The 27,910-nt window shown below is 41.8% G+C and overlaps 2 protein-coding genes across 4 annotated transcripts in view; one reads left to right on the top strand and one right to left on the bottom strand.

Annotated features, from left to right (window-relative positions):
• The first annotated feature begins 105 nt into the window (after nucleotides 1-105).
• LOC133843592 (BTB/POZ domain-containing protein Tiwaz) lies at nucleotides 106-20,582 on the top strand. 2 transcript variants are annotated; one of them, XM_062277213.1, is made up of 5 exons: nucleotides 106-479; nucleotides 952-1,014; nucleotides 18,267-18,374; nucleotides 18,449-18,960; nucleotides 19,070-20,581. In XM_062277213.1, the coding sequence occupies exons 3-5, from the start codon at nucleotides 18,280-18,282 to the stop codon at nucleotides 19,513-19,515; spliced, it is 1,053 nt and encodes a 350-aa protein (XP_062133197.1). In that variant the 5' UTR covers nucleotides 106-479; nucleotides 952-1,014; nucleotides 18,267-18,279; the 3' UTR covers nucleotides 19,516-20,581. The 2 variants fall into 2 exon arrangements, with proteins under 2 accessions (XP_062133197.1, XP_062133196.1); XM_062277212.1 differs by having other exon boundaries at nucleotides 108-139; nucleotides 19,070-20,582.
• Nucleotides 20,583-21,879: 1,297 nt separating this feature from the next.
• The window catches only part of LOC133845939 (epidermal growth factor receptor), a 43,948-nt gene continuing 37,917 nt past the window's right edge, over nucleotides 21,880-27,910 (bottom strand). For both annotated transcript variants that reach the window (XM_062280603.1, XM_062280602.1), the window contains exons 2-6: nucleotides 27,216-27,438; nucleotides 25,948-27,128; nucleotides 25,746-25,878; nucleotides 23,076-25,305; nucleotides 21,880-22,997 (exon numbers count right to left, since the gene is read on the bottom strand). In XM_062280603.1, the coding sequence (XP_062136587.1) occupies nucleotides 22,764-22,997; nucleotides 23,076-25,305; nucleotides 25,746-25,878; nucleotides 25,948-27,128; nucleotides 27,216-27,438 (4,001 nt within the window). In that variant the 3' untranslated portion in view covers nucleotides 21,880-22,763. The remainder of the gene's footprint in view (nucleotides 22,998-23,075; nucleotides 25,306-25,745; nucleotides 25,879-25,947; nucleotides 27,129-27,215; nucleotides 27,439-27,910) is intronic.

The following is a 27,910-nucleotide window of genomic DNA, read 5'->3' as shown; positions in this document are numbered from 1 at the left end:
TTTGCAGTGTGCGCTGTGGAGCCTGAAGCGTTGCGTTCGTTGCGGCTGGTTGCCAACAAGTTTGAGCATGAGTAAAAACCAGTTGGTTGGCGTACACAGTTTCAGTTCACAGCGAACAATCGGCGCGAATGCAAGTCAGGTAAAAGCACAATTGAGAGGCGCTTGTGAGATTAGTAGGCAACAAACGGCGGGCGCGACAACAACCGGAAACGGAAGTAAACATTTTGAAGTGACATGTGGTGCGTTCGTGTTTGAGGCGCCATTTGCAATTAACTAGCAATGCGTTCATCATCTTAAGATACTCTAGAATTCACATCGGAAACGGAAGTTCAATGCCAAGAATCTAAGAAGCCACCAAAAATCAAGGCACATCAAACAAAATCAACCAAAACAACATTAAACGTTATAAATTTGTTATCTGCGCGCGCTGTTTGACATAAAATAGTTAAAGTGCATTTCCTAAATATACCGACTTTTTTGTGAGTTCCATTTGCATTGTATGTGTGTGATTCTGTCTGTGTGTGTGTGTATGTGTGTGTGTCTGTGTGTGATTCTTTCAGTTACAATTGCTGTTACTCTCACACACTCTTCTATCCAAATGTTTGTGTGTGTTGCATCCTTAAGATGCAACAGTTTATTTTGATTTCGAATATGTGTTAGCCTCAATTTTTCAACATAAATTACAATTCTTTTTGTTCACATTTTTTAGAAAGTCGTAAAAGTGCCAGTCAAAATTTATTTCTTTAAATGTGTGCCATTTAATGCGGGCGCCTTGAAGTCATTAAGTAATGATCAGAGCAACAAAAATTATAGATGAGAAGAAAGTCAACTTGAAGCTTATTTTATAAAAAAGAGTTTTAATTGTATTTAACATTTATTTCGATATAAATTAATTGATTTGATGTAGCTTGTAATCGTTGTTAATATTTGATTGTGTGCTTGCCTTTCTAGAACTCCATTTGTTGCATTGGATCAACGATCACCATTGACGGTGGAGTCCTCCTGCCCCAAACGGTGAGTAAACAAACAAAATACCCAACAACAACAAAAAAAAAGAAAACCAAAATCACTCACTCAATAAATTAGTTAGAAAAAGATTTCGTAATAAACGAATTTCAAGCACATAACCGATTGAAGAAAGACCTCAGTTTGCCCGATTCAGACAGAGAGTTGCATGCCACAGAGAAACAACCTCTTTCATTTTTTTTTTGTTGCCCCATGTTGCCCATTGCTCTTATGTTGTTTCTGGTATTGGTGTTGGCTTGGGCCAAAAGCGCCTGGGGGTCAACTGATTTTCGTCTCTCCCACATCTGCCACATCTGCCACATGCACATGCCAACTCCAAGTCCAAGTCCAAGTCGTAGTCCATGTTGGAGTCCGAAAATTGTGTGCCATAAACGCAGACTGTTTAAAATTTGATGCGCCTCAAGTGCTGCTGCTTCGGCCCAGCCCGCACCAAAGGAGAAATAAACAAAAGTACGAAGAACAAAACACACACAGAGAGCGAACAAGAGAGACAGAGAGAGAGAGAGAGAAGGAAGAAAAAATAAAAATTGTATCATGCCTCGAGCCTTTTTGGACAAACTTGGCCCGCAGCTGAGTTATGTGTGTTGTGTGTGTGTGTGTGTGTGTGTGCAATGGCAAAAGGAGGCGGCCAACTAAGTCGAGAGGGGTCCGCATTATTTTTGTTTTTTTGTTCTACCTTTAAGGCTATAAAATACGTTGGCGAAGGCCAAAAAGGGGGAGGCGATTGACCGGTTGCTGTTGTTGTGATTGTGATTGTGGTTCTCCTCCTCTCTCTCTCTCTGTCTTTTCTCTCTGTGGCGCTCTCTCAACTTAGCGATATCCAACGCCAAAATTGCCTGCAGGCCTAGAACCCACATACAGCGAAGCAACGCAGCTAACACACAGCTAACAACAATTACAACAAGAGTGAGCCACATTTGTTGTGCTCTTTCAACGAATCGACGAACATTTCAAAGTCGTCGAGACCAACAAAGTTCAAAGTGTATTGTCGCTGGCCAAAACCCAAAATCGCATTCAAATAAGCCAAAACAAAAGCAGTCAAGAGGCAGCCAGCCAGCCAGCAGACGCGATGGAGGCGTTTGTAGCGACCTTCAGCAGTCGCGACACAGCGATAACTGCTACCAACAGCTTTCACCCCCTCTCATGCTCTTCCTGTCACTCTCCCGTCGTGCCTCTATCTGTGGCAAGCAACTGGTTTTACTCTGCGAAGGCGGAGTCGAGCACAAAGTCAAAGTCGTTTGTTTTGCTTTTGCTTTGTTTGTTTGTGGCACCAACGCAACGTGTGGCTGCCACACGTGCTGCCTGCTGCCTGCTGCTTGCTGCCTGCTGATGTTGCCTGCCTCCTGTTAGCGCCTCTAATTTGTTTCCAATTGGCAATTTGTGCATTTAAAATACATTTGCATTTGGCAGTCGCAAGTGATTTCAATTACACTCCAATAGTCAAAGGCTTTTCTAGTCGCAGTCGAACGGAAAATGTGAATGGGATTGCGATTGCGATTACAATTGCGAATGTGGCAGACTCTGAGTGTGCGGGGGAGTGAGTGAGAGGGAGGGCAAAGGGCAAGTGCAACTGCGTGTGCATTTGAAAGCCCATTCAGAGCACTTGCTGCTACAGACAAAAGCGCTTAACGCGCTGTGTGTTAATTAACCCGCAATTCGGCATCATTACCAGCATCAACATTGGCAGCAATTGAAATTACGAAGGCGGCATGCAAAACCCTTTGATAGACTACAAGTTTCCACATTCGAGATTACTTCTCTTGAGCAAATTTGTATCTTATTTAATTTGTGTAGTATTATTAAAAATATAAAATAGCTCACCAAGAAGTTAAATTAATTTCTTCTTATTATTAAAATATAATTCCTAATTCTGAGTCAAGTCAAAGAAGTAAATTCTGTGAGTTTGTTCACAATGTTTGTAAAAACTTGGTCAACATATTGCATAGCGAATAAGTTCACATTTTAGTAAGTTTACGAAACGATTTCCAATTTAACTATTATTTATATTGATACACAAAATTATTTCAATGCATTGATATTTTTATTAATCTCTGCATTTTCAGAGTTTTCTTGAGGCAATCCTCATATAATTTGTATTGCCAAATAAATGAAAGGCATTTCTATTGAATTATATTTGTTAGCTGGCCATTATCATATTGTATTTAATATTTGTTTATTACCAACTGATAACTATAATTCAAATGACTTAAAAACCTTTCGTTTTTCAGATAATACCAATTATATTTTAAATGCCTTAAGACACTTTTGGGTACAAGCGAGTTAAATAAACTCTTTATTTTTCATACCAAAAACATCATTTTATTGCTGACAATATTCAAACATATAAAGAGACTTAACATAAACTTAATGGTAAATTTGTACAAAAAAAACTTTCATTAAAATTAAATAATATTATGTTCAAAATTAAAAATAGTATCATTTTCAAAAATTCTTCATCTAAAAAAAAGGGTCCTGTATATGTACTATAGTTCAAGAAATATCATAGAGTACAAAATATACCAACGTGTCACCCAAAGCATCTAAGACACGATTGTTGTAGGCGTTTTTTTCCAAACAAAATTACTTCTTAAATAACTTCAACCATTTTTTCTGATCGGAGCCAAATTTTAAGAACTCTTAAATACTGTAGTAAATATTATTTGTAAAAACGAGCAAATTACGCTTTTTATTTGATTTTCGTCGACTTGCGGTATTAAAAGTTAAGGTATAAAAAAAGATTTTGCAATTACTGTAAACATTATTTGAAGTTGTTGGTCAGTTAATCCACAAAAAAGGAAAAATAAAAAGTGTGTTTTTTTTTAATTTGGCAACTGCATATATATATTTTTTTTAACTTGAAGAAGAAAATTTTCAGCTTTATTCATTATTTATTTATAATTATATTATTTTTGAAGTAGTGAGAAAGCATATTTGCTACCCATTTTCAGTGAAACCATATTCTACAAATATTGTAAAAATAGATCGCGTAAATACTAAAAGAAACCGAAAGCTATATTTGGTATACCGATTTCTTGCAAAAATTATAAAATGAATTTCCTTTCGAGACAACCAAATTAACTTAAGAATATTAAGTGATAATTGTATAGAGAGATGAGAATTGAATCGAAATTGATAAATAATTGTATAGTATGATGCAAATTGATTTCAGAAGAAAACACATAAAACAAAAGTAAATAAGTAAATAATTAATTTCCTTTGAAGTAAAAACGCAATATACCTTCTGCATTCATTTCAATACAGGGTGCAAGTGGCACTTGGTCTTGCTTTTGCTTTTACTACGGCTGTTGCTGCCACAGCACCTGCACCTGCAACTGCGCCAGCAATTGTTGCACTTGGCTGTCGAATCGCTTTGTGTTGCAAATGCTGTTCATTGTTGCTGCTGTTCATGCTGTTATTGCAATATGCACACGCAAATTGCGCCAATTAGGAAATGTGTATTGGCAGCCAGTTTGCCAGTTGCAGGAAGCGCGTTGCAAGTAGTATTTGCCACTTGAATGGCTGCACATGCAACGAACAGCCAATTGCAACTGCAATTATTATGTGCACTTGGACTCTTTGATTGATCCATTGAACCGAAAAAGGAGACTCATCCCAAACGATTTTGCTCCATTATTGAATTGAATTTAAGCAGATAATTGTTGTATGCATGCGAAATACATGGCGTATGCGCAATTTTTGGAATGTGCAGCTCAGCTTGACTTGCAATTCAATTTTTGAGGATTTAGCAATAAAAACATTTGGCTGAAAGATATACACTCCATATATATGTGTGTGTGTGTGTTTGTGTGTGTGTGTGTGTAATGTTTACTCTGCAACGTAGCAGTCAGCCTAAGGAATTCAGTTATCCAGCAAAATGAGTGCTTCACTCGTACCTAGAACAACTCACTACAAACATACACATACATATATAACATACGTATGTATATATATTCGTATTCCATCTTGCAGAGCCATTCATGCTATCCAGCTTTTGGCATATGCAGCGCAATCGTCGTTTTTATTTAATATTTTCTAATAAATTTTTCAAAGTTTATTTTTGAAAGCCTTGCAGCGTTTTAATATCTGCTACACTCGACTCGACTCGACTCCAACTCAACTTTTGCCACACACACACTCTCATACATGTGTGTGTGTTTGTGCATACATATACATATACATATATAGCGCATATATTTGTACAATTTGGCACACACACACACATACACACTCTGCAACTTTTGCTAGCCAATTTTCATAGGACTTGCGACTGATTTCCCATATGCGCCGGCGACTCCTTGCAACAGTTGCGCCGCTGCTGACGTCGCTGCCAACGTTCAGTTTTTCGTGGCCTTTTGTAACTTTGCTGCTGGCTAACAAGAAGAAGACGACAACGGACGAAGAAGAAGGAAAAGGAGTAGAAGGAGAAGTAGGAACAGCAACAGCGGCAACAAAACTTTTCTCATGTGTGCGTCCTGCTGCCTGTTGCCTGTTTTGCCACATGCTGTGCGCCTATGCTGCTGCGTCCAAAAAAGTCGTAAAAAAAACAACACACACACACACACAACTTTTTCATTTGCCTGCTCATCAGCGTTTTGATTTTGGCCGCCATCTCCAGTTGCGCTCGAGTTGCGGAGTTTGCGGAGTCGCCGCCACCCGTTGAACTGTTTGTGGCCACTCCCTGAGTTTGCCAGTTCGCTGCTTCCACTCGTCACTTGAGGCATTGGATTCTTCTTAAAGTGTCCCGCGGCCATTTGCGTGATTTGTGTGAGTGTGTGTGAGAGTGGGTGTATGTGTGTGTGTTTGCAGTGAAGCATATACGAGTACTTTTTGTTTGTCTTGCCAACATACACAAACCTGGCAACCCTGGCGCAACTCAGTTGGGACAGCCCTTGACTGCCTTCCCTCTTCACCTCTACACCCCTTCCCCCTTCCTTCCTCACTCCCTTACTTTTTTTTGTAGCTCTGTCAAAAGTCACTTTAAATGCCACTTGGCTAATTGAAGCACATTGCAACCAGTTGCAATGCGATAAATTTGCCTGCAAAGCAGCCATAAGTTGCAGTCACAACTTGGCGGCAAGTTGCTCCTCCTCCTCCTCCTCCTGCTCTTCCTCCTCCCTCTCCTCCTGTTATCTGCCTCCTTTCATAAGCTCATATGCGAACTAAAGAGCGCGACGCTGCAGCCGCCAGAATTGTAGAGAGAGGCGAAATGAAGCCAACGCTGAGCGGCCGGCGGCATTTTAAAATTGAGATAAGGTTTTGCCTCGAAAAACTTTCGTTTCTGGCTATGGAGTTTGGCTTAGGATATGCAAGGAGTTTTTTTTTTCGAAGGGGAGTGGAGTGGAAGGAGGTTTGATTTCTTCTTCTGCTGCTGTTTTTTTTGTGTTCATCTCTCTCTCTGTGTCTGTTTTATGCGTTGTTTTATGTTGCCTCGGGGAGCCGCAACTTAGGTATGATATCTTTAAATGCACACACACACACACACATACACAGAGAAGAGATACACACACATGTGTGTGCATGTATAAATAGTATGTAAGCCAAAACGGACACCCAACTTACCTCGCACCAAAACTCAAACTTTTCTTCCACATTTCGAGCATGTGTGTGTGTGTTTTGTTTTGGGGCAATACTCTCCGACCAGAAAGCAGAGACCAGCACCAGCTCCAGAGAAACTGAAGCTATAGCCAGGCTGTAGCTAGAGTCAGAGTCAGAGCCAGAGTCGAGAGTCGGTCGCCGTGTTTGGAGTCGCCTTGTGTCGTGGTTACTGCCAATGCTTCATGCTCTTTTGTTATTGTTGTTGTTGTTGTTGCTGTTGCCTTCAGCGCTGCAAGGATAAATGAATGAGGAGGCACACACACACATAGCGACAGACAGTCAGTTATACACACGCTCTCTCTTTCTCTTTCGGTCTTATGCAGCAGGTGCCCTAGGAACTGAACAATCCCCAACCCCATAAACTCAGACCTTCGCCCAATCTCTGAAGCACCTTTGCCAGCACATGATTCTCTCTCTCTAGAGCTGCTGCTGCTGCTTGGCTCTGGCTTGGCTTGGCTTAGCTTGACGTGGTTTCGGTTTGGTTTCGGTTTTGGTTTCGTTTCGTATCCATCCATGATTTCCGCACTAATTCCAAACGATCGCCGCTGGCTAAGTCGAGCGTTTTGCCCTTTTTCGCCGAATTGCACAAGGAGCAGGGCGGAAGGGGGGAAGGATTTTGTACTGTAGCTGTAGCTGGAGCAGCTCTCAGGACACACTGTCTGGCTGGCCTTTGTGTGCGGAAGGTTGCCTAGCCGCAGGACATTTTGTAGGGGTTACATAGTCAGCGTCAACGTCAACGTCGTCGTCAACCTCCGCCTCTGCCTTCTTGCTGAGGTGTGTATCACTAACTGTGTGTTGATCTATGAGTATATGAGTCTGTGTATGTGTGTGTGTGCACTTTAGCTCATTTCTTGGCTTTTGTTATCGCTTTTGTGTGGGTTTGTTGGGTTCATGCGGGGTGCGATGTGTGTTGCAAGGACTCTCCGGCTGATGCGGCGGCTGTGTCGCATTGAGATTGAGCTCGACTCGACTGGCAATCCTTACCCCAAACCCCAAACCCAATCCCTTCGCCTGCTTCTCCAGCTGCTGCTGCACTTGCCAGCGGCTACTCTTGTCTGTGCTATGGACTCAGCAAAATTATGTGACCTCGAGGCACTGCAGCAACAGCAACAGCAGGAGCAACAGCAAGAGCAGCAGCTGCAACTCTCGATAGTTTTGTCCAAAATCTGTGAGCAATACCAACTAATAAGCTGTCTTTTTGTCTATCTCACAACTGTCTCTCTCTCGCTCTCGTTCTGACATGTGTAAAACGCCGGGCAAATTGAAACTCAATAATGAACGGAGAATAACCAAGCAATGTGCAATGCAGCCAAAGTGGGAGAAGTCGAGTTAATGGCAATGCCATTAAAAGGCAAACCAAAGATGTCAGTCACCGAAGACTCAACTGGCATTCGAGGAGGAGAGCAGAGACGTAGGCGTATTATGGTAGCCACAACAACAATAAAACTGCCGCCCACTCGAATTGCAAATGTAGCATGCAACCAGGTTGGAGTCCGAGACCGAGTCCGAGTCCGAGTCCGAAACCGAGTCTGAGGTTCAGGCTCAGCTCTGACAGCAACAACGGCAACAACAACAGCAACAGCATTGGCAACGGCAACTCTTCAAAATTTCATGCTAAACTGAAGTGTAACCAAAGGCGTTGCAACTCTCCCCCTCTCTGTCTCTCTCTCTCTCTCTCTTTCTCTCTCTCTCGCTGTGTCTTTGATTCGCTGGCTCGCTCAGTGCATAGAAAAGATAACGCCTGTGGTGCTATTGGACTAGAATAGGTTGCAAAACTGCAGTGTGTGCTTGTACTTATATACAATACCGTTAGCACTGTTCCCCACTTTGTCTACATATAAGTTAATTATTTATTTAAAAATAATAACAAAAATATATTTGATTAAGATTCCGATTGGAACCGTTCTTTATTGAAATCAAATTAGAGACTAAAGACTAATTCTAAAGCTAGCCCTATATAAAGCTGCGAGTTTCAGCAGCGGCGTTGACAGCGCTGCTTTGGTTGGTGAATTGGGTGCAATGCTTCTTATTCTTGGAATTGCTTGCACCGGCATGTGGCGGATGTATTGGGCAACTTGGCTTGGGTCTTCTTGGAATGTTTGCAGGTGCACTCGGCGCGTGCAGGAAGTTGGTCAGACGCTGAGTCTGCATTTTGGACTTGTGGGATTTGTTGTTTGGGTTTCGAAATGTTTTGTCTGTTAACTCTTCCCCCTCTAATTCGTGCTTGTCCTCAAGCAATTTTTATTTCTCAAAAGTATGGGATGTTGTTGAATTGAGGCAGTGGATTTTTCTGTAAATCTTCTTGCTTGCGGAGTGGTGGCTTCAATGTTTCTGATGGAGCTGGTGTTGGTCCAAGTTGAAGGGTAATGGTGTTCTTCTTCCGACTGCAAGCGTGAAGTCCTAACGCTGTTATCAGGATGACACCGAAGAGCGTTAACATTGTAATGCTGTTGACCATGGAATGCGTCTGTATGTATTGCAGCTTGTTGGTGTTATTGAGATGAAGCGCCTCCAGTGCTTCTAGGGATAAAATCCTTAAACGTTCAGTTTCTTCGGCTGTTATTTGTGAGATTGGCACTTTTGGTTGCATAATGACTGGCTCCATATTGTTGAATAGCCGCTCTTTGATTTGCATGGAATCGTTGATTAGGTGAATTAGAAATGACCCTTCCAGATGATTTCCGGTTCCATTCCAGACCAAATTGCCGTTGAAGTTGTTGAGGAGAATTAGACCATTGTCGATTTCCTCTATCTCCGGGATGTGATCCGCGTTGCTGAAACTGCACAGTGCTCTCTCTCCTTAACTAGTTTCGGAATACAATGTGTTTGGCTTACATCAATAACATTCTTTTTGTCGCAAACTTTTATGTTTAAGTAGGTTTTACAATTTTTTGGTATGCCATATACTATATCATTATACAAAAATAGTTGACTTATTTCTAAGTGTACAATTGCGTTATTTTTACTATTGGTTTTAATAAAATATTTTGATATTCAATTTCTTCTAGGTTAGGAATTTTGACAATATACAAAAGTGTAGTTTTATTATGAAGCATTGATATATCGGAAAATTCCATTATCTCTTCGATTGACAATGGTGGCATATTGCCTTTTCTAAATATTTCTCCAATTTCTGTTAGTTCATTTTCATTTAGTAAAAGAGTATTTGCTATATTTAATTTGGCCCACTGAGTGGCATATTTGATATTTACTATTTCATCTTTTAATAATCGGATTTCATTATGAAGGCTAATGGCTACCTCGTTACTAAGAAAACTACTTTTTGTATTGAATTAGTTAGGGAGTTCGATAAGGACGTAAGTTTGTTAATTCTTTGCTCCAGTTGTGTATTAACTATAACCTGTTGATTATTATTACTGATGAGATTATTGATATTTTCCTTTAACATGACGAGATCGTCATGATCTGGGTTACCTGCTATGTACTTCCAACCTGTACCTAACCAATTTAGTGACCTAGATTTTCGTTTATTTGGGGAATCTGTTATTGTTTTGAGTGCGTTAGTGGTAGCGATTAACTCATGATGTATTGTTGAATATAGCGGACTACGCTTTAGGCCCTCTTCAGTGTGACTGTTAAGTAGGTCTAGTGCTTCCTGGATTTGATTAAGGTCTATTACATGTACTAATTTTGTTGAGGATGTCTGTAACTTTCCCAGTCCCTATGAATGGTCACTGTCTGAACGTTCGTGTAGTTTGTAATGTCCATTGTAGCTTCCGTTATTGTCCATAGTAATACCCTGCGAATATTATGATTTGATGTTACTTTTATGTACGATTCTTCCAGATTCTGTTAAAATGTTTGTATTTTTATCTTCTTTAACTAATTCTTTCTTAAATCTTGGGGAAAGTTTTGAACCTAAACGAGTGTTTACTTTTACATATATTTCTTGTCCTGGCTCATAAGTTATTATTTCGTTTCTGCTTTTGTTGTGGAATTGTAAATTTTTATTTTGTGCGATCTTAAGTTTGTCAATATTGTCTTGTCTGGCCTGTTCGTACTGGTCTGGGTTTGTCGTGACTCTCCTTCCAAAGAATACCTCTAATGGTCGCTTTTTGGTTGTGGAGTGGAAAGAGTAGTTATATTCGTATATAGCTCTATCCAGGAGCTCTTCGAAAGTTCTATGGTGGTTTTCTTTCTGTAAGCATCTCATTACTTCGGAAAGTGTCGAATGGAACCTTTCTACTTGTCCATTAACTGTACTCTTATATGGTGGCGCAGTGTAAATTGTAATATTTAACTGATCCTCAAGCATGAATTTTATGGACCTTGAGTTGAGAGATTTCTCATTATCTATTACAACGAACTTAGGAACTCCATAATAGAAAATAATGTCCCTAAGTGGTGTTCGAATGTCTTCTATTGCTTTTGAATTGATTATGCGTGCCTGTGCTAGTTTTGAGAATTTATCTATTGCTGTAAGAACTAAATGGCCTTTGGTTGAGTAAATGTCGATGTGAATGATGTGACCGGGATATTCTGGTATTGGAGTTTTTTTTATTTCTGGATTAGGGGGATGTCGGTCATATTTAGATTCCTTACAAATTTTGCATTGCCTTACTATGTTGCTTATTTTTGTTTCATTTTAGGGAAGTAGAATTTTTCTGCTAATTGAATTTTATTTTCTTCGGCACTGCGGTGTGCTCTATTGTGGATTTTGAGGATTTCCTCCTCTTGTCTAGATTCGTTGGTGAGGTCTACAGTCATGGATTGAGAGAATCGGGTTTTGACGTTTTTGAAATATTTAGGATATAATAGTTGTATTTTCCCCATTATATCCTCAGTTGTTTGGATGCCATTTATAACCGAAGGGTTGAGGTATTTTTTAAGTGTTTCTACTAATTCTTTATCGTTAAATTCCTTTTTGTATATTTCGTGTCGATGGAACGTGGGGAATGGTATAGAGAATATGTAGTCGGATTTATCTGATTTGTTAAGAAATATTTGGTTCTTGAAAACATTAATGGGGACTTCCATACTGGGTATTAGTTCGTGACTTGAGCTTTCTGCACTATGCTGAGTTGAGGCTATGGAATTGATTTGATCAGTTGATATTCTCGAGAGTGCGTCAGCTACGACGTTCTCCTTTCCTGGTTTGTAGAATATTTCGTAGTCATATTCTTCTAAGTAGGATTTCCATCTTTTAATTCTAGCATTTCCGTTCCAACTGCTCAAGGAATGTGTAAGGGGTTGATGGTCGGTGAATATTTTGACTTTTGCTTTCCCATATAAATAATTTTTGAGAGCTTTAAGTGACCAGATGATGGCCAGCATTTCTTTTCGTTAGCTGCATAGTTTTCTTCTGCTTTTGCTAGTGTTCTCGATAGGAATGAAATTGGTTGGTTGTCTTGCGATAGGACTGCTCCTATTGCGTAATTAGACGCGTCCGTTGTCAAGTGAAATTCTTTAGTAAAATCTGGATAGCGAAGAATTATTTCCTTTGAAATAAGACAACTTCGTAGTTTTTGAAAAGCCTTCAATGCTTCGGAGTCAAGAGTAATTGGTTTTTTTGATGACCTGTTTTTGGACACGTGTCCATCTTCCCCTCTTAAAAGAGACGTAAGGGGTTTTGCTAACTTAGCATAACTTTGTATGAATCTTCGGTAGTAGCCGGAGAGTCCAAGAAAAGATCTCAGCTCTTTTAGTGTTTTAGGGCAGGGATAGTTGGCTATCGCTGCGACTTTATTTGGATTTGTTTCGATGCCTTTATCGGAAATTACAAAACCTAGAAATTCGACTTTATTCTTCATGAACTCGCATTTATCTAACTGACATTTCATGTTGGCATCTTGTAAAGTTCGAAAAATTAACTCCAAGTTCTTGTAATGGGATTCATCATCTTTACTAAATATGATGATATCGTCTATGTAAATGAAACATATCTTACCGATATGTTCATGAAGTATGTCATCCAAAGCTCGCTGAAATATAGCGGGCGCGTTTTTGAGACCAAATGGGAGTCGTGTAAACTCATACTTTCCGTTATTGACGGAGAATGCGGTCTTTTCTATATCGGAAGGTTTCAAAGGGATTTGATGAAAACCACTTTTAAGGTCTAAAACCGAAAATACTCTATTATTGCCTAGCTGTGCAAGTACTTCACCTATCTCAGGAATAGGGTATTTGTCTGCAATGGTTACTCTGTTTATTTTGCGATAGTCTATTACGACGCGATATTTCTTTTTCCTGAAGCGTCAGCTTTTTGGGTACGATCCATACGGGAGAATTGTATGGGGACCGAGACGGTCGAATTATTCCATCTTCTAAAAGTTCTTTTATCTGTTTATTCACTTCATCTTTCAGTGACATTGGATACTGATAGAACTTGGAATATACAGGGTGTCGGTTGATGTTCTTATTGTTGCTTGTACCTTGGTTGTGTAGGTCAGTTTTTGATTTGGATTGGCGAAGAGGTTTGGAAATTTTTTAAGAGTTGGTTTAGATTTGTTTTCTGTGTTTCTGACAGGTGGCTTGTTCTTGGTACTATTGTATTTACTGCTTCGAAGATTTGTTCTTTTAAAGGGATTTTTATCTTGTTTCTGATTACCATTAGGTTTTACTTGGATTTATTTCTGCTCTTAATTCCTTTAAGGTGTCGTTTCCTAAAATAGCATCAAAAGTTTCTAGATCTTTTAATAAGAAAAATTTCACCTCAACATCTGTTATATTGAACAAGTTGGCATTTTTGTGGTGTGTTACCAGTGTATTACCTCCTATCGAGACGGCGTGAAAAGGGTTTTTATTTGGAGTGGGGTTTTCTACAAATTTCGGCTTGATGTAATTTCTATTGGATCCAGTGTCAATGAGAATTCTAATTATTTGGCCGTTCCTCAATCTACAAGTAAAGTATGGGAGAGAGGAACTCTTTACTCTAAAAATTTAGTGCAGAGTAGTCATAAAATTCGCAAGTGTCATCTTCATAGTTGTTGTCATATTGGTCTACTTGTTCTACGTATTCTTCTATTGTTTGTTCTACGTCTGCGTGAGTCTCGTATTCAGCGACTGCTTGTTCATAGTTAGTTGTGGTATCGTAAGTTTCTGTCGAAGGTTCTGTTATTTCGTCGTTGTTTGTCTGTATGTTAAAGTTTCTCTGTCGTTTCTGTCCGTCTGGTATAGGACCGGGGGTCTTTTCCCAGCTTCGAATCGTGGTCTGTTCATGTAGTTGACAAATTTCGTTTGAACGCTGGAATCCACATCCATTGGTTCTGGACGCGGTAGCGGTTTCGGGGCCATTGGCCTAGGTGGGGCAACCTGTTGAGAGGTTGTGGCAACAGTGTATTGCCGTGGGTTGGCAATTGGTTGATACCCAGAATTTGGGAAATATTGTCTTGGTAGTGGAGTTGGTGGTAGTTGTCCGTAGTGTAAGTATTGTCGTGGCTGTTGTTGTCTGAAAGGGATTGGTGGTGGTTGTCTGTTTGAGAAGATGACATTCCGTGGGGCTGGTATGGGTTTACCATTACTGTTTCTAAAATGTGTCGGATGTCCTTTAAAAGTGGCATGTTTCGACCTAAAGGTTTGATTTTCCATTTTAAGCAGAGATGTAGTGCGGTAGGTAAGTCTGCTGGTTCTTTCATGCCTAATAACCGAGGCAAGTCACCTTGTAGCCCTCGAATGAAAGTGTCTAGCGCTTTGTCTCTGTATAATTTTGTCAACATTGCTTCCCCGTTTCTGTCAATATCCATGCTACTCGTTTTATTTAAAATTAGAGACAAGTGTCTGTATACGTCTTTGTGGAAATCTTCCACTGATTGATTCGGACCTTGTACTAATGTAGTCATTTCATATTCTAGGGTTGCTATGTCTCGTTTATCTGCATAATGTAGTGAAAGACATCTGCACATGGCATCCCAGTTAAGCGGTACCTTATATGCTTCTAAAGCTTGGTCTGCACTTTTCGTTATCTTGTCTCGGATGGTGTGCAAGATATTATGATATTTGGGCGTACCTTGGTATGAGTTATATGCTTGTAAAACACGCTCTACACTTTTTTCCATGAGCTAAATTCTTCTGGGTTTCCACTAAACTCACGCAAACCTTTTGCTATGTCGGGTACTCTGTCAAGATCTGTCAAATTTCTTTGATGTTCTGGCGCAATAACATGATCTGGGAGACTTAGAAAATCTTCTACAGGATTGGTATGTTGTCTTATTAATATTGGCAATTGTTCGGCTAATATTTCGCTTATAGCGGCTGTTAGAGCGGCTCTGTTATCTTCGTTCATTGTGGGTCTGTTTTGTTGATGTTCTAAATGCCTATTGTTTTGTCTCTCAATTGAACGTTGTCTTTGTGCTTCGTTCACTTGTTCTATTTCTTCTGGATTTAGTATGGGGGGTCGAATTAAGTTATGACGATTGGCCATAAGCGATAAGATGAAATTTAAAAGCTATTTTTTTGTTTTTTTTGTTTTTTTTTGTTTTATATTAAAGTTTATAACCAGTGGATGGTTTTTTCCTTCTACTTTGGAGGGTCCCTTGGGAATCGCAAAGTTGGAATAAGTTATATCACCGTTGTGATCTTTTTGTTTGATTTATCGCTTTACGCTTATTTATGTTATTTACTCTTTTACTATGGACTCTTTTGAGTCTTGTTTACTTTGCAATAATTTGTTTCTTTTCTTATATATTTTTTCAAAATTTTGCTTTTCGCTTTTAGTTTTATTTATTTGCTTGCGATTTGCTATATTCTATATGGACTCCTTGGAGTCTTGTGTATTTTTACACTTTGCTTTATGTTTTTTTATTTCCGTTTTTGTTTTCTTTTCTTTGTAAAATTTCTTATATCTAACTTACATTAGCAATGATGTGGCCACCTTTCCTGATGGGACGGGGTTGTTCCTTTTTGCAGCTGCTACTGGGGCTCCGTGATCCATACCTTCTGGAGAGTATTCTGAGAACGGATCTTGCAGAATATGTGGTCCACCGATGCAGTTCTCACAATCTCACCTGTTACACTAGCTAATTTAATGGCTTGGTACAGGTTTGTGTTGGCTAACTTAATTGCCGAGATTGCTTGAACTGTTCCTTCAACTGACTAATTTAATAGTCGAGAAGGTTTTGCAAATTTAATTGCTTTGGTCGCACTTGGTCGAATTAACGTCCTTTTGGCTTAGTTGCACTTCGTCAAATTAATGTCCGATTGGCTGATTGTTATTTCCCAGTGATTAATTATCACGAGCCTCTATTGGGATAATAACTTGAATTGCGCACTTAGAAACTGTTTTGTTCTGTCGATGCACTATTCGTTTTCACGCACTTAGATACGGTTTTGCTCTATCGTAACGCGATTTGACCGAAAATGTTCTTTGGCGCACTTAGATACGGTTTTGCACTATCGATACGCGAACTTTCCGGTCCCTGCTCGGGCGCCAGTTAATTATTTATTTAAAAATAATAACAAAAATATATTTGATTAAGATTCCGATTGGAACCGTTCTTTATTGAAATCAAATTAGAGACTAAAGACTAATTCTAAAGCTAGCCCTATATAAAGCTGCGAGTTTCAGCAGCGGCGTTGACAGCGCTGCTTTGGTTGGTGAATTGGGTGCAATGCTTCTTATTCTTGGAATTGCTTGCACCGGCATGTGGCGGATGTATTGGGCAACTTGGCTTGGGTCTTCTTGGAATGTTTGCAGGTGCACTCGGCGCGTGCAGGAAGTTGGTCAGACGCTGAGTCTGCATTTTGGACTTGTGGGATTTGTTGTTTGGGTTTCGAAATGTTTTGTCTGTTAACTTATATGTATAGATGTCTCTCTCTCTCTCTCACTCTCTGTGTGTGTGTGTGGTTGCTGCACCTGTGCACCAAGCTAGTAGCTGCAACACAGCCTCCAACCTGCTTGCTTGCTTGCTTGCTTGCAAGCTGCCTCAAGTGGACCGCAAAGCAATTGAAATTGAATTGTTTTGTGGCACAGACCTCGAGCTCTTCTTCACATATGCGCTTGTTGCTGTTGTTGTTGCAGTTGTTGTTGCTTCTGCATTTAAGCCATATTCATTGGCCATGTTTTATTGAGCGCATTGCTTACGCTTTTATAATTGTCGTAAATTAATAAAAACGAAGAAAAAAAACGTCGCAGCTGTAAACACAACAGCAATAATTACACAAACACACACACATATATTACTTATACTCACTCATACACACACACACACACTCACGCTTATTGCCCTGCAGTCATTTTCTTTAGCAATTCTTTTTTTAACCCTATTTTGCCAAACGTATTTAGTCTCTCGTCTCTTTGGCATTTTTTCGTCTCGTGCATAAAAACAGTGAAGCATACGTGAATGTGAATGTAAATGTGAATGTGTGAATACACTCGCATGTGAATACGAATACGAATACGACTATACGTATACGACTGCGAATGCTCATGTAGTTAAAGTTAATCAAATCGTAATTACCAGAGCCATATGGCCCAAGGGCTTAAAACATTTTAAAAAGTAAACTTGTTTAGCAAACATGCAGTCAGTACAGCGGACAGAGGAAGGAGAAGGGGAAGGGGACGGGGAAGGGGGAGGGAAGCTGGGGAGTGGGGGAGACAACTGCATGCATCAACTGGCAAGCAGCCAACTGCCAATTGCTCTGTGGCCTAATGCGCATACAAAAAAAAACAAAGCTAGAATGCGAAATAAAATATCAACAACATTTTTGTCAAGGGCAACAGGGAGACACAGGGGAAGGGGACAAAGGAGACCCCCCCCCCACTAGGTTGATGATTGAGTTTTATTAATTTGTTGTCCATGACGACAGCTAATGATACAGAGATATGATGATGATGCGAAGCAAATGAAAGATGACGACGATGATGCCACAATCAAGTCAAATTTCGCATTGGCCGCTTACGTTGCGTATACGTCATGCTGGACAAGGGCTTGACATATCATAATTAGCGTGCGTGATGCATGCTGCGTTGCTGCCTAGCTCTGTGTGTGTGTGTGTGTGTTTGCTGCTTTGCTCTGTTGCACGTCGCTGAGTCGCAGTTTGTTGCCATAACGATGCTCAAATCAACGTGATTTTCGTGTGAAAATCGAGGCGCATGCCCAGCGGTCAATTTGTCGGTCGACAGCGAGTTGTCGAGTGGAGGAGGAGGCAACGAGGAGAGGGGTAACAGTTGAGCACCCCCGCACCGTCACCGTCACCGTTTGCCGTCACCATTGCCTGTCTGTTGCATGCTGCATGCTGCATGGGTTTTGGCGATTTTGTCTTGTCGTGGCAGCAAACTTCCGCTTCAGGCGCTCTTTCAATGTGTGTGTGTATGTGTGTGTGTGTGTGCAGTTGGGGTCGCCACATAAGTGAGTTAAACGCAATGAAAAACCAAATATTCCCACACAATCATATGAAATACTTTAGCGTTATACTATCCAAAACTCTTAACTACGAAATGCGAGGCAAATGCCCCGCAGCATTCTTTCGGCATTTGCTTTGTCACGTTTGCTGCTCTCCACCTATTTCCCCTCCTCCCCACCTTCGACTGACTTCATGTAATGGAGCTGTAGTCAATTTGAGCTCTGGTCAAATTGGTTCTCATGCAAGCAAAGCAACTTACATAACGCTGCGGCATTAGCTCATCAACTTGTCAGACAAACGACGCGCTCGCATTCCACTAATCTCTCTCGCTTTTTGTTTTTTAGGAAAAAATGCGATATGGATCGAGAGCGCGAAAGAGATGCAAAGGGCCTGGAACCGCGCGATTTATCCTCCACAGGGCGCATTTATGCTCGCAGCGATATTAAAATCAGGTATGCTCAATTCGAGAGTGACTTTTTCTGTTTAGCCTACATAAATTTTTTCGTTTTTTATTCAAAACTCTTAGCGCTTCGCCCACCGTTTCACCAACGATCTCAAACTCCTCATCGCCCACACCGACACCGCCCGCCAGCTCCTCAGTGACGCCGCTGGGTCTGCCCGGAGCGGCGGCAGCTGCAGCCGTTGCCGCCGCAGCAGCGGCCGCTGCAGGCGCCGGACCTGGAGGCGCCTCGGCCGGAGCCAGTTCCTATTTGCACAACCACAAGCCCATTTCGGGCATTCCCTGTGTGGCGGCCGCATCGCGATATACGGCGCCGGTTCACATCGATGTGGGCGGGACGATTTATACGAGCTCACTGGAGACGCTCACCAAATATCCCGAATCGAAGTTGGCGAAACTGTTCAATGGCCAGATACCGATTGTGCTCGATTCGCTGAAGCAGCATTATTTCATCGATCGCGATGGTGGCATGTTTCGTCACATCCTCAACTTTATGAGAAACTCAAGACTATTGATTGCCGATGATTTTCCCGACCTGGAGCTTCTGCTCGAGGAGGCGCGCTACTACGAAGTGGAGCGTAAGTTCAGTCTCTGCACACTTCCCCCCAATCAATCTAACCTGTTGCTAATTTTGCGAATTGTCTCTGTCTATGTCTATGTCTGTGTCTGTGTTTCGCCCCATGGCAGCAATGATTAAACAGCTGGAGAGTATGCGCAAGGAGCGTGTACGCAATGGTAACTATTTGGTGGCGCCACCCACACCGCCAGCACGCCACATTAAGACCAGCCCAAGGACGAGCGGTGCGCCAGAGTGCAATTATGAGGTGGTCGCCCTCCACATCTCACCGGATCTGGGCGAGCGCATAATGCTATCGGCCGAACGGGCGCTCCTCGACGAGCTCTTCCCGGAGGCGAATCAGGCCACACAGTCGAGTCGCAGCGGCGTCTCATGGAATCAGGGTGACTGGCGCCAAATCATACGCTTCCCACTCAACGGCTATTGCAAACTGAATTCGGTTCAGGTGCTCACGCGTCTCTTGAACGCCGGCTTCACCATCGAGGCCAGCACTGGCGGCGGCGTTGAGGGCCAACAGTTCTCCGAGTATTTGCTCGTCCGTCGCGTTCCAATGTGATAGGCTCGTCCAGCTACAGTTTCAGATACAAGTTTAGTAGGTACAGATACAAATACAGATACAGATACAGGTACAGGTCAATGTCGTCATCGTCATCGTTGTCGTCGATTGTGGCAAGGGCGCTGTGTAATCGTAATCTATGTGCGAGTTGCGCACTAATTGCTGCCCTGGGGCACGTTTTCTGGGTTTGCATGGGTTCACATTATTGGGGGCGTGGCATTCAAAGTTCTTGTGTTGCATTGTGTTGCGGTGTGTTTTGGTTGTGACATCAATTGGGGGATTTTATGTTTTGTTTTTTTTTGCGAATTTCTGAATCCAAAATGTTATTTAATATTTATATCAATTAGGTTTTGCTGACAAGTCACCAACACACACACACACACACGCACACAATTATTGTATTCTTTAGTATTTTTAGAATAAGCCACGACACTCGACACTCGACTGTTGACAGCTGATAGCCCCCAGCACTGATTTGTTGTATGGCCTAAGTTCGTGTGTAGTTCGAGTACGAATAGTTTGTGTAGTTTCTTCGTTGCGTTTAAGTCAATTTGTTTAGTTAAGTGCTTTCCAAAAAAAAAAACTACATATTTCGGTTATTTAATTGCATACAACTCTCTAGCCAGACAGACAGTTTAGCGCAATTGTCTTAAAGCATAACTTATAAAATACGTACGTATAATATGTAGCTATCACAACAACAACAACAAAACAACGCGAAAATCAAAAATCGAATATAACTATGATAATTAAACTCACACCACAATAGTTTTGTAGTACCATAAATTGATGTAATTGAACTTTTATGAATGTAAACTATGAATTAACTTTTCAACATACACACATATACATACTACATATAAATACATACCGACAAGCTCTACAAATGGCATACCCACAAATATGTGCAAAGTATAAATACTCAACCGTAAATATAAAAATACAAATTAAATAAATCAAAAGCAAAACAAGCGAATTAAATTCAAAACAAAACACACAGTTTGCGCCCAATTTTAGCAAAATCCATTAAATTGTCTAATTGCGTATTTCAAAATAAAAAAAAATAATTTTAAACAAATAGAACTTCTGTATTTTATTTCTTGTAACAGTCGTGTAATTTTAAATTGTATTTCAGCGCCATCTAGTGTGCGATTGCTAGCAACATGTTTGTCTACAGTTACTTAAATTGACTGCAGATGGCGGTGTCTTCTTTCAAACTATAATTTTATGTAGCATACTTTTGAGCGGATTGCGGTTTTGAAGTCTACAAAGAACAAGACGGCTTAGATTGAACGGCTTGATGCGTGTTCTTCCTCTCATGTTTGCTGCAGTGTCGATTCAGTTACCCTAGAATAGGTAAATAGATATTAGACGTCTGGTTCTAGAAGATATTACTAATCTTTGTTGAGTGCTGTGAGCAGGCGAAGGAAGAAACTACATATTTATATTACTGCTTGTGGCTGATGTTTGTTAGCCTAGTAAGTCAACTACACATCCATAAACACCATAAGAATATATCCATGTAGAGTATATGTAATTAGCAAGTCGATAGACTCTGTCTACCACGTAGAGATCACAGAGCTAGAATTAACGGAGTCTTGATATAAATATTAATTGCTAAAATTATAAAATATTTTATGCTTTTTATTAATTTAAGAACGTGAATCAGCTGTTTTTACTAATGTGGCAATTTGGGATTTCCATTTTGCGAACTTCGGCATACAGTGAAGCACTTAGACAAAAGCTCTAATGCAATAGTCGTTGTGATTTTCATATATATTTGAATTTTTTCTCCAATAGAGATTTTACTGAATTTGACAAATGACAATACAAATCATAGATAGTATTTATTTATAAAGATTTTATGAACATCTTGGCATAATTTGTCAGAAGCAACAAAGCCAATACTTTTCGTATTTCTAAAACAATAACAAAAACACAAATATGTTATTTAAAAATCGTTTTATTTACTCGTATATGCATATCTTTGCGTAGGTACACGTAAACTAATTGCAATTAAATTAAATAAAATTAAAATATATTTATGTAAAATTGTATATGCAAGCTACGGTATTTGCACGGGGCAAATAAGAAATAATCATATAGATTAGTCATTACATGTATACAGTATATAAGTATTACAATCGTACGTGTTTTGTATAGAATATAGTAAGTATTATTTACACATATCTTTGATCAATATATATTAGACTAAGTCTTAAAATTAAGTTTCAGTTTCAACCTTAATGTGCCAACAATTATTCGAAATCTTTAGGAGAATTGCATAAACCATGCATGGCACGCTCGGGATTAATTGTTTTCATTCATTCTTGTTTAACTTGTTCTATCGAATGGATTTTAAAATTGCATTATAGATCTGTGGCGATCGATCAGAATTTACATTGGTTTCTGTATGTCGTTCGAGTTATGTATTTTTTTTTTTTTTGTATTTTCTATTTTGTTGTATATTTCTTTTTGGTTTTTAATTTTTTGAGTTTTGTTCGCAAGCAAGTTAAAAGTATTTGTTAATCATGAAAATTATTTAAACTATATCACAGTTGAAAACTAGTCGCTAAAAGCCTATTAACTCTATATGTATATAGTATATGCTAAAAGAAATTGTTGGATATAAATTGTGCGAAAGTCCGCTACATGAACTAGAAATAACTTTAGCTTAGAGTGTGCGCCCCACAACAGCCCAATATCAGACACTATTCCCACACACACACACATAGAAGTGGATGGGAATCGGCTGAGTTCAATTGACAGCGTCGCGGACGTCTAAGAAATGCACTATCGGTGTTTTTGTTCTCGTAATTACACAAAAGAGGACCTCAAGAATATCTAGATGTAAGTCTATATATATAAGTAAGAAGTTATAGCTGCATAGATATGGAAGAGAAGAAGGTTCTGGCTAAGTACGAGCTATAGCATAATATCGATAGTAATATAGTACAACACGAACTATTCTAGGTGCTTTTTGTTATATATGTTACAACTACAGGCAACTACGAATGGGTTTCTTTTGTTTTTCTTCTTTTTTGATTATCTATGATAACAGCATTCAGAGGCACACGTCAGTTGAGCTCGGCATCTGCATCTGCTGTATGGTATCTGCTGGGTGGCTGGCAACCGACTTCAAAGGCACTTGGGTACTACGTGGCAAGATTTATCCAATAGGTTTTTGTTTAGTTACATTATTTTTAGTATTGTTTCTGTTGTTGGTGTTCAGTGGCAGTGTGCGTTCGCTACACTCGCGTCTCCGTGCTGCGACTGTGCAGCAACTGCAGAGGCTGCAGCTCGCGCTGTGTATCGTTGTAGTACTCGTGATCGGAGCTAGTTGACTCACTGCCCGGCACCTTGACCTCCATCGTGCTGGGCACACCGGCAACGGGTATGCCAATGGTTTGTGTGGGCATCGGCGCCTCGCCGGCACTGAGTGCATTCAGCAGATACTCGGGATTATCGACACTGACAGGCACCTGCAAAGTACACAAATGATATGCAATAAGTTTCAGCTCACAATGATTTCAGTATTATGCATTCTGAAGCAGACTTACCCCGATGACATCAATGTAACCCGTCGCTGTTGTGGCCATGTTGTTGTTGGGATTGTTGCTGTTATTGTTGTTGTTGTTGCTGCCAGTGCTGCCGGCACTCGCATTGCTCTGGCATGTGGGCATCAGATAGTCATCCTCATCCACCGGCAAATCCAAACGCAGATTGCCAACGCCCACTTCACGAGCATTCGAATCGGTTTCATCATCTCCGCCAGCTCCGCTGCCATTCGAGTTCTTATTGCTGGGATCCTTGCAGTAACGATTCAATTTCGGTATCTCGTCGGTGCCATCTGTGCGATGACTGGGACCCGGAGTTACCTTTGGCTGCAAGTAATCATCCGCCTCGACCATCGGTTCCGAGCCATCTGATGTCGGCGCCAGCTTGCGTATGAGATCCTTTTCGTCCTGGCTGGTGTAGGCGGGCAGTCGTGTGAACTTGTCACCGGGTATGGCCAGATAGCGACCCGGATCGCGAGCAAATTCCGCAAATACGTTCGTTAGCTGCTTGAATGGCGGCCTCAGGTCCGCGTCCAGTTGCCAGCAGGAGAGCAGTGTGCAGTAAATGTCGAGCGAGCAGATTTCGGGCTGTTCCAGTTTCAGACCCATCTCAATGAGATCGGGTATATCTTTGGCAAGTATATTCTCGTGTGGTCGCTGGCCAAATGTCAACAGCTCCCAGATGGTCACACCAAAGGCCCACACATCCGATTTGCTGGAGAACACGCGATGCCGTATGCACTCGAGGGCCAACCACTTGATGGGCATCTTGCCACCCGCTGCCTTATACTCGTTCGAGTCCAGACTGAGCAGTTTGGCGAGACCAAAGTCGGTAATCTTGACCAGCGATGGCGTCTGCACGAGCACATTGCGCGCAGCGAGATCGCGATGCACCAGTCGCCGTTCCTCGAGGTAGGACATGCCCTTGGCGATTTGTGTGGACCAATTGAGCAGCGCCTTGGAGCCGATCTTGTCGCGATTGTTGCGCACATAGTCGAGCAGGCAGCCCAGGGGCATCAGCTGTGTGATCAACATCATTTGCGATGACATACACACGGCCAGCAGCTTCAGTAGATTGCCGTGCTCCACGGTTGCCATGGCGTAGGCTTCGTTCAGGAACTCCTGACTCGATTCGGCGCCCGATGTCTTTAACAGCTCTTTGATTGCCACCGGTATCTTGACATTCTCACCCTCGGGCACCCAAACACCCTTATAGACGCGTCCAAAGGCGCCCATTCCGAGAACACCGCCCTTGCGCAGTTCCGCATCCTTGACAATGCGCAGTTTGCTGAGATTGGCGCCAATATTCGAGGGTCGCAATGGTTCAGAGTCTTCGCAGCCAAAGAATACCTTAGCCAGATCATCGGTTTCCTTCTTTTCCTGCTGCCTCTGCCGGCAGATGTAGATGATGACACAGAGCACACAGGTCACCGGTATAAAGACAGCGCCCAAGATGATAATGATCATGTTGACATTGATGCCAGCCGCCTGTCGGGGTCCCTTTTGCGGAGTGGATACACAATGAGGTCCGATGACATTTGATTGGTAGTTGACGTGCGGAAATTCGGGCGGACACTTTGAGGTGCAGTTGAAGAGGGTTGAGTTATCGGGGACTTCACTTGCGTCGAACAACTTGAAGTTGTGACAGGCCAGGCAATCCTCGGCGCCAGGTCCAGAGCAGCTCTTGCATTCCGGATGACACTCGAAGCACTCGCGTTTTTCTTCATCGGCATAATGATCCGATGGGCACTCTTCCTCGCACTGTTCGCGTCGCTTGTAGCCCGCACACTTGGAGCACACCTGCACGTGGAATCCATAGTTGGTGCAGAGCTCACACCGTGGATGGCACTTGCGACAAATGGCCTTGCCAGCGAGTGGTTTGAGCGAACCCTGCTCCTGTGGATGCACATACTCCCAGTAGTATCCGTCGGGACATTTGTCATCCTTGCGCAGACAACGCTCCACCGTGGCGTCCGCATTGATGATGGCCAGATTGCACGTATTGCACGCATAGTGTCCGATAGTGTTATTGGGTCCAGTGCATCCTTCGCAGGTCTCGTGGCACTTGCGACATAAGCCAAAGTCGGAGTATTTATCGTCGGGGCAGACGCTCACACAACGTTGTTCATTGCGCACATGGACGCACTCATCGCAGTGATCGTCACCGGGTCCCGAGCAGGTGCGGCACTCTGGGTGGCACTTCTGGCAGGTCTTGTCATCAAATTGGTACGTGCTGCAGCAAAGAATGTTTATTATTAGTCTTAGGTACAGTTGAGTTAAAGAGGATAGAAGAAAGAAGATTTGTTTTTGGGTTAAAAGATTTATTGCCGAGAGTAAGATAAGATACGATTATAAGATGAGATTATAAGAGTTGTGTCTTTATCCTAATTAAATCTCTTGTTTTTCCTTTTTTTATTTGGTTTTTAAGCAAGTAGCTGCTAAACTAGTTTATCAGTTTTAGTCGCCGAAAGACGTTACAATTTGATCAATTATATAATTGTCGGATTCTTGCATTTCAAACTGTTTGGTTTTTGCAATTTCAACTCTTTTTTAAACAGTTGTGGGAAAATTAAAACCCACAAATTTGCCCTTTCATATTGCATATCTCCGCCACTAAGAATATAGTCGAAAGGATAGTTAAGAGAGAGCTTTAGGGCTCAAGACAACACTTACTTGGAGATATTGCGACAGTCGGCAATGCAGGTGCCATTGTAGTTGAAGCTTTTGCAGTTCAAACACTGATCCGGTCCAGCGCCCCAGCAGCCATCGCCATTGCATTGATCCGAACACACCTCACCCAATTTACCTAAGAAAATATAAAGAAAAATTGCCGTTTAGTCATTGTATTTTCTTGTTACAAACTAGGTTTACTTACGGCAAGCGGATGCATTCATGTTCTCATTAATGAATTGCTTCTGTTCCGGGGTTCTTTGCACCAGGGACCAACGAATTCGACTGACGTAGCAAAGATGCTCGTTGTGTTGCACCACAACGCTGCCAGAATTAATGCGCTTAAGATTGGGCATCTGCAAACTGGAGAGCGATGACTTCACAATCGAGAGAGCAGCGAAATAGTTCTCCATAAGCTGACGGCCATGAATCACTTCAAGATTCCGAAAGTACGATAGATTCTTAAACTGTGGATGAACGCCTTCAATGTTCAGGTAGCCGGTGATTTCTTTGACCGTCGAAAAGACCTCCAAACGATCCGGATGCATGGGTATGTAGCGGGGACCCATCGTATAGTTGAGATAGACATCCTGAAAGCCGGAGAACGATTGATCCAGCACACGAATGTTGCCCTCGATGACGGTGCAATTCTTGAACGAATCAATGTTGCCCGAGTGCAGGACTTTGACGCCAGGACAGGTCTTGGGGCAGGGTCCATTGCAGGGCACACATTCGCTATCCTTGGCCATCTTGTCGGAGGGACAGCTGCGCACACAGGCGCCGTTATCCTTCAGCAAATGTCCGGGACACTCGCGCACACAGGTGGCGCCATAAGCGTACTTGCCCTCGGGATTCGCTTCGTTCACATAGTTGGTGGGATTGTATTTGCGCATTGGCGGGCATTCCTCCTTGCAGACGCCATCGTCAAAGAAATTCTTGCACGAAATGCAATCCTTTTGCGTGGGTCCCGTGCAGCCGCCAGCGCAAAACAGATGGCAACAGTCGCGTGGTCCCGGTCCGAAGCAACGACCCTGAGCACACTGCGGTGCACAGTTGATCTTGCTGAACTTCTGGCAATTGTGTGCTCCCTCGCCCCAGCAAGCCTCCCTTGGGCACGATGGATCGCATTTGGGGCAATGGCGTTCGTCGGCCGTGAAGTTGTACACATAGTTGTAGTTATCGTTGACCCCCGAAAGGATTTCGCGCCACACAATCGAACGTGTGTGGCAGAGATTGTAGTTGTTGAAGAATCCCACCCAGCCCTGCAGAATGTCTCGCAGTTCGGGCATCTCAAGGGTGTGCATCTTGGAATAGGTGGCAAACAGAGCATACTTCTCCTCCTCGACAGTCAGGCTGAACAGCGTGCGGCCGCGTATGATTTGAAGTCTGCAAAAGGCAGAAGGAGCAGAGAAGTTTTTGTTTAGTATGATCTGATCTGAGGGTAATGAATTGACTTATTCAACTGTCACTTACTTTGGGAATACCACTTTGGTGACGTCCACATGACTGATCAGTATGTAGCCTGTCACCTCGCGTATGTTGGCCAAAAAGCTGAGATCCAGTTTGGGATCCTGCAGCCAAGTTAGCTCCAAGTTGCCATCGACATAGGTGCAATTCGTGTAGCGATCGCGCAGATTGTGATAATGATGTTCCCGATTCGAGGGCACGGACAGGCGACTCTTGGTGCCAATGCAAACTGCAAAAGACAAGAAAAAGAATTCAATAAGTATACAATTGAATAAACAACTAAAATTATAAAATGAGGCGAAAGTTGGGAAGTGACACGCTGTGTGGGCCGCTTTTATTTTTGTCGAATCGAATCAATGACTGTCTAATTAAATGCAAGTAGGTGTTGAATTATGTGCTACAGGTGAATGCAAATGCCAAGAAATTAAAATCATTTGCATTATCAACGGAAATAGCTGGGTAAGCAGTAAGGGAGAGCGCAAGTTCGTTGCCTAAGTCTTTTGTATTTAATGCTCGGAAGCTATGAAAAGAGCTGAAAAAAACAACAAAAACAACAAAATTCAAATAAAACCAAACAAAAATAATAAAAAAAAGAAACGAAACGAAACAAAGTGGGCGCCTTTGCCAGTCGCAGTTCAGTTGGCGTTTTCAATAATTAGCAGCCCACGCAGTCGCTGACTGCGAAGCCAACTGCGACAGCG

Source organism: Drosophila sulfurigaster, chromosome 3, assembly GCF_023558435.1.
Source record: "Drosophila sulfurigaster albostrigata strain 15112-1811.04 chromosome 3, ASM2355843v2, whole genome shotgun sequence".
Taxonomy (NCBI): Eukaryota; Metazoa; Arthropoda; class Insecta; order Diptera; family Drosophilidae; genus Drosophila; species Drosophila sulfurigaster.
Note: the sequence above shows the minus strand (reverse complement) of the source record. Positions and strands in the feature narration are given on the sequence as shown.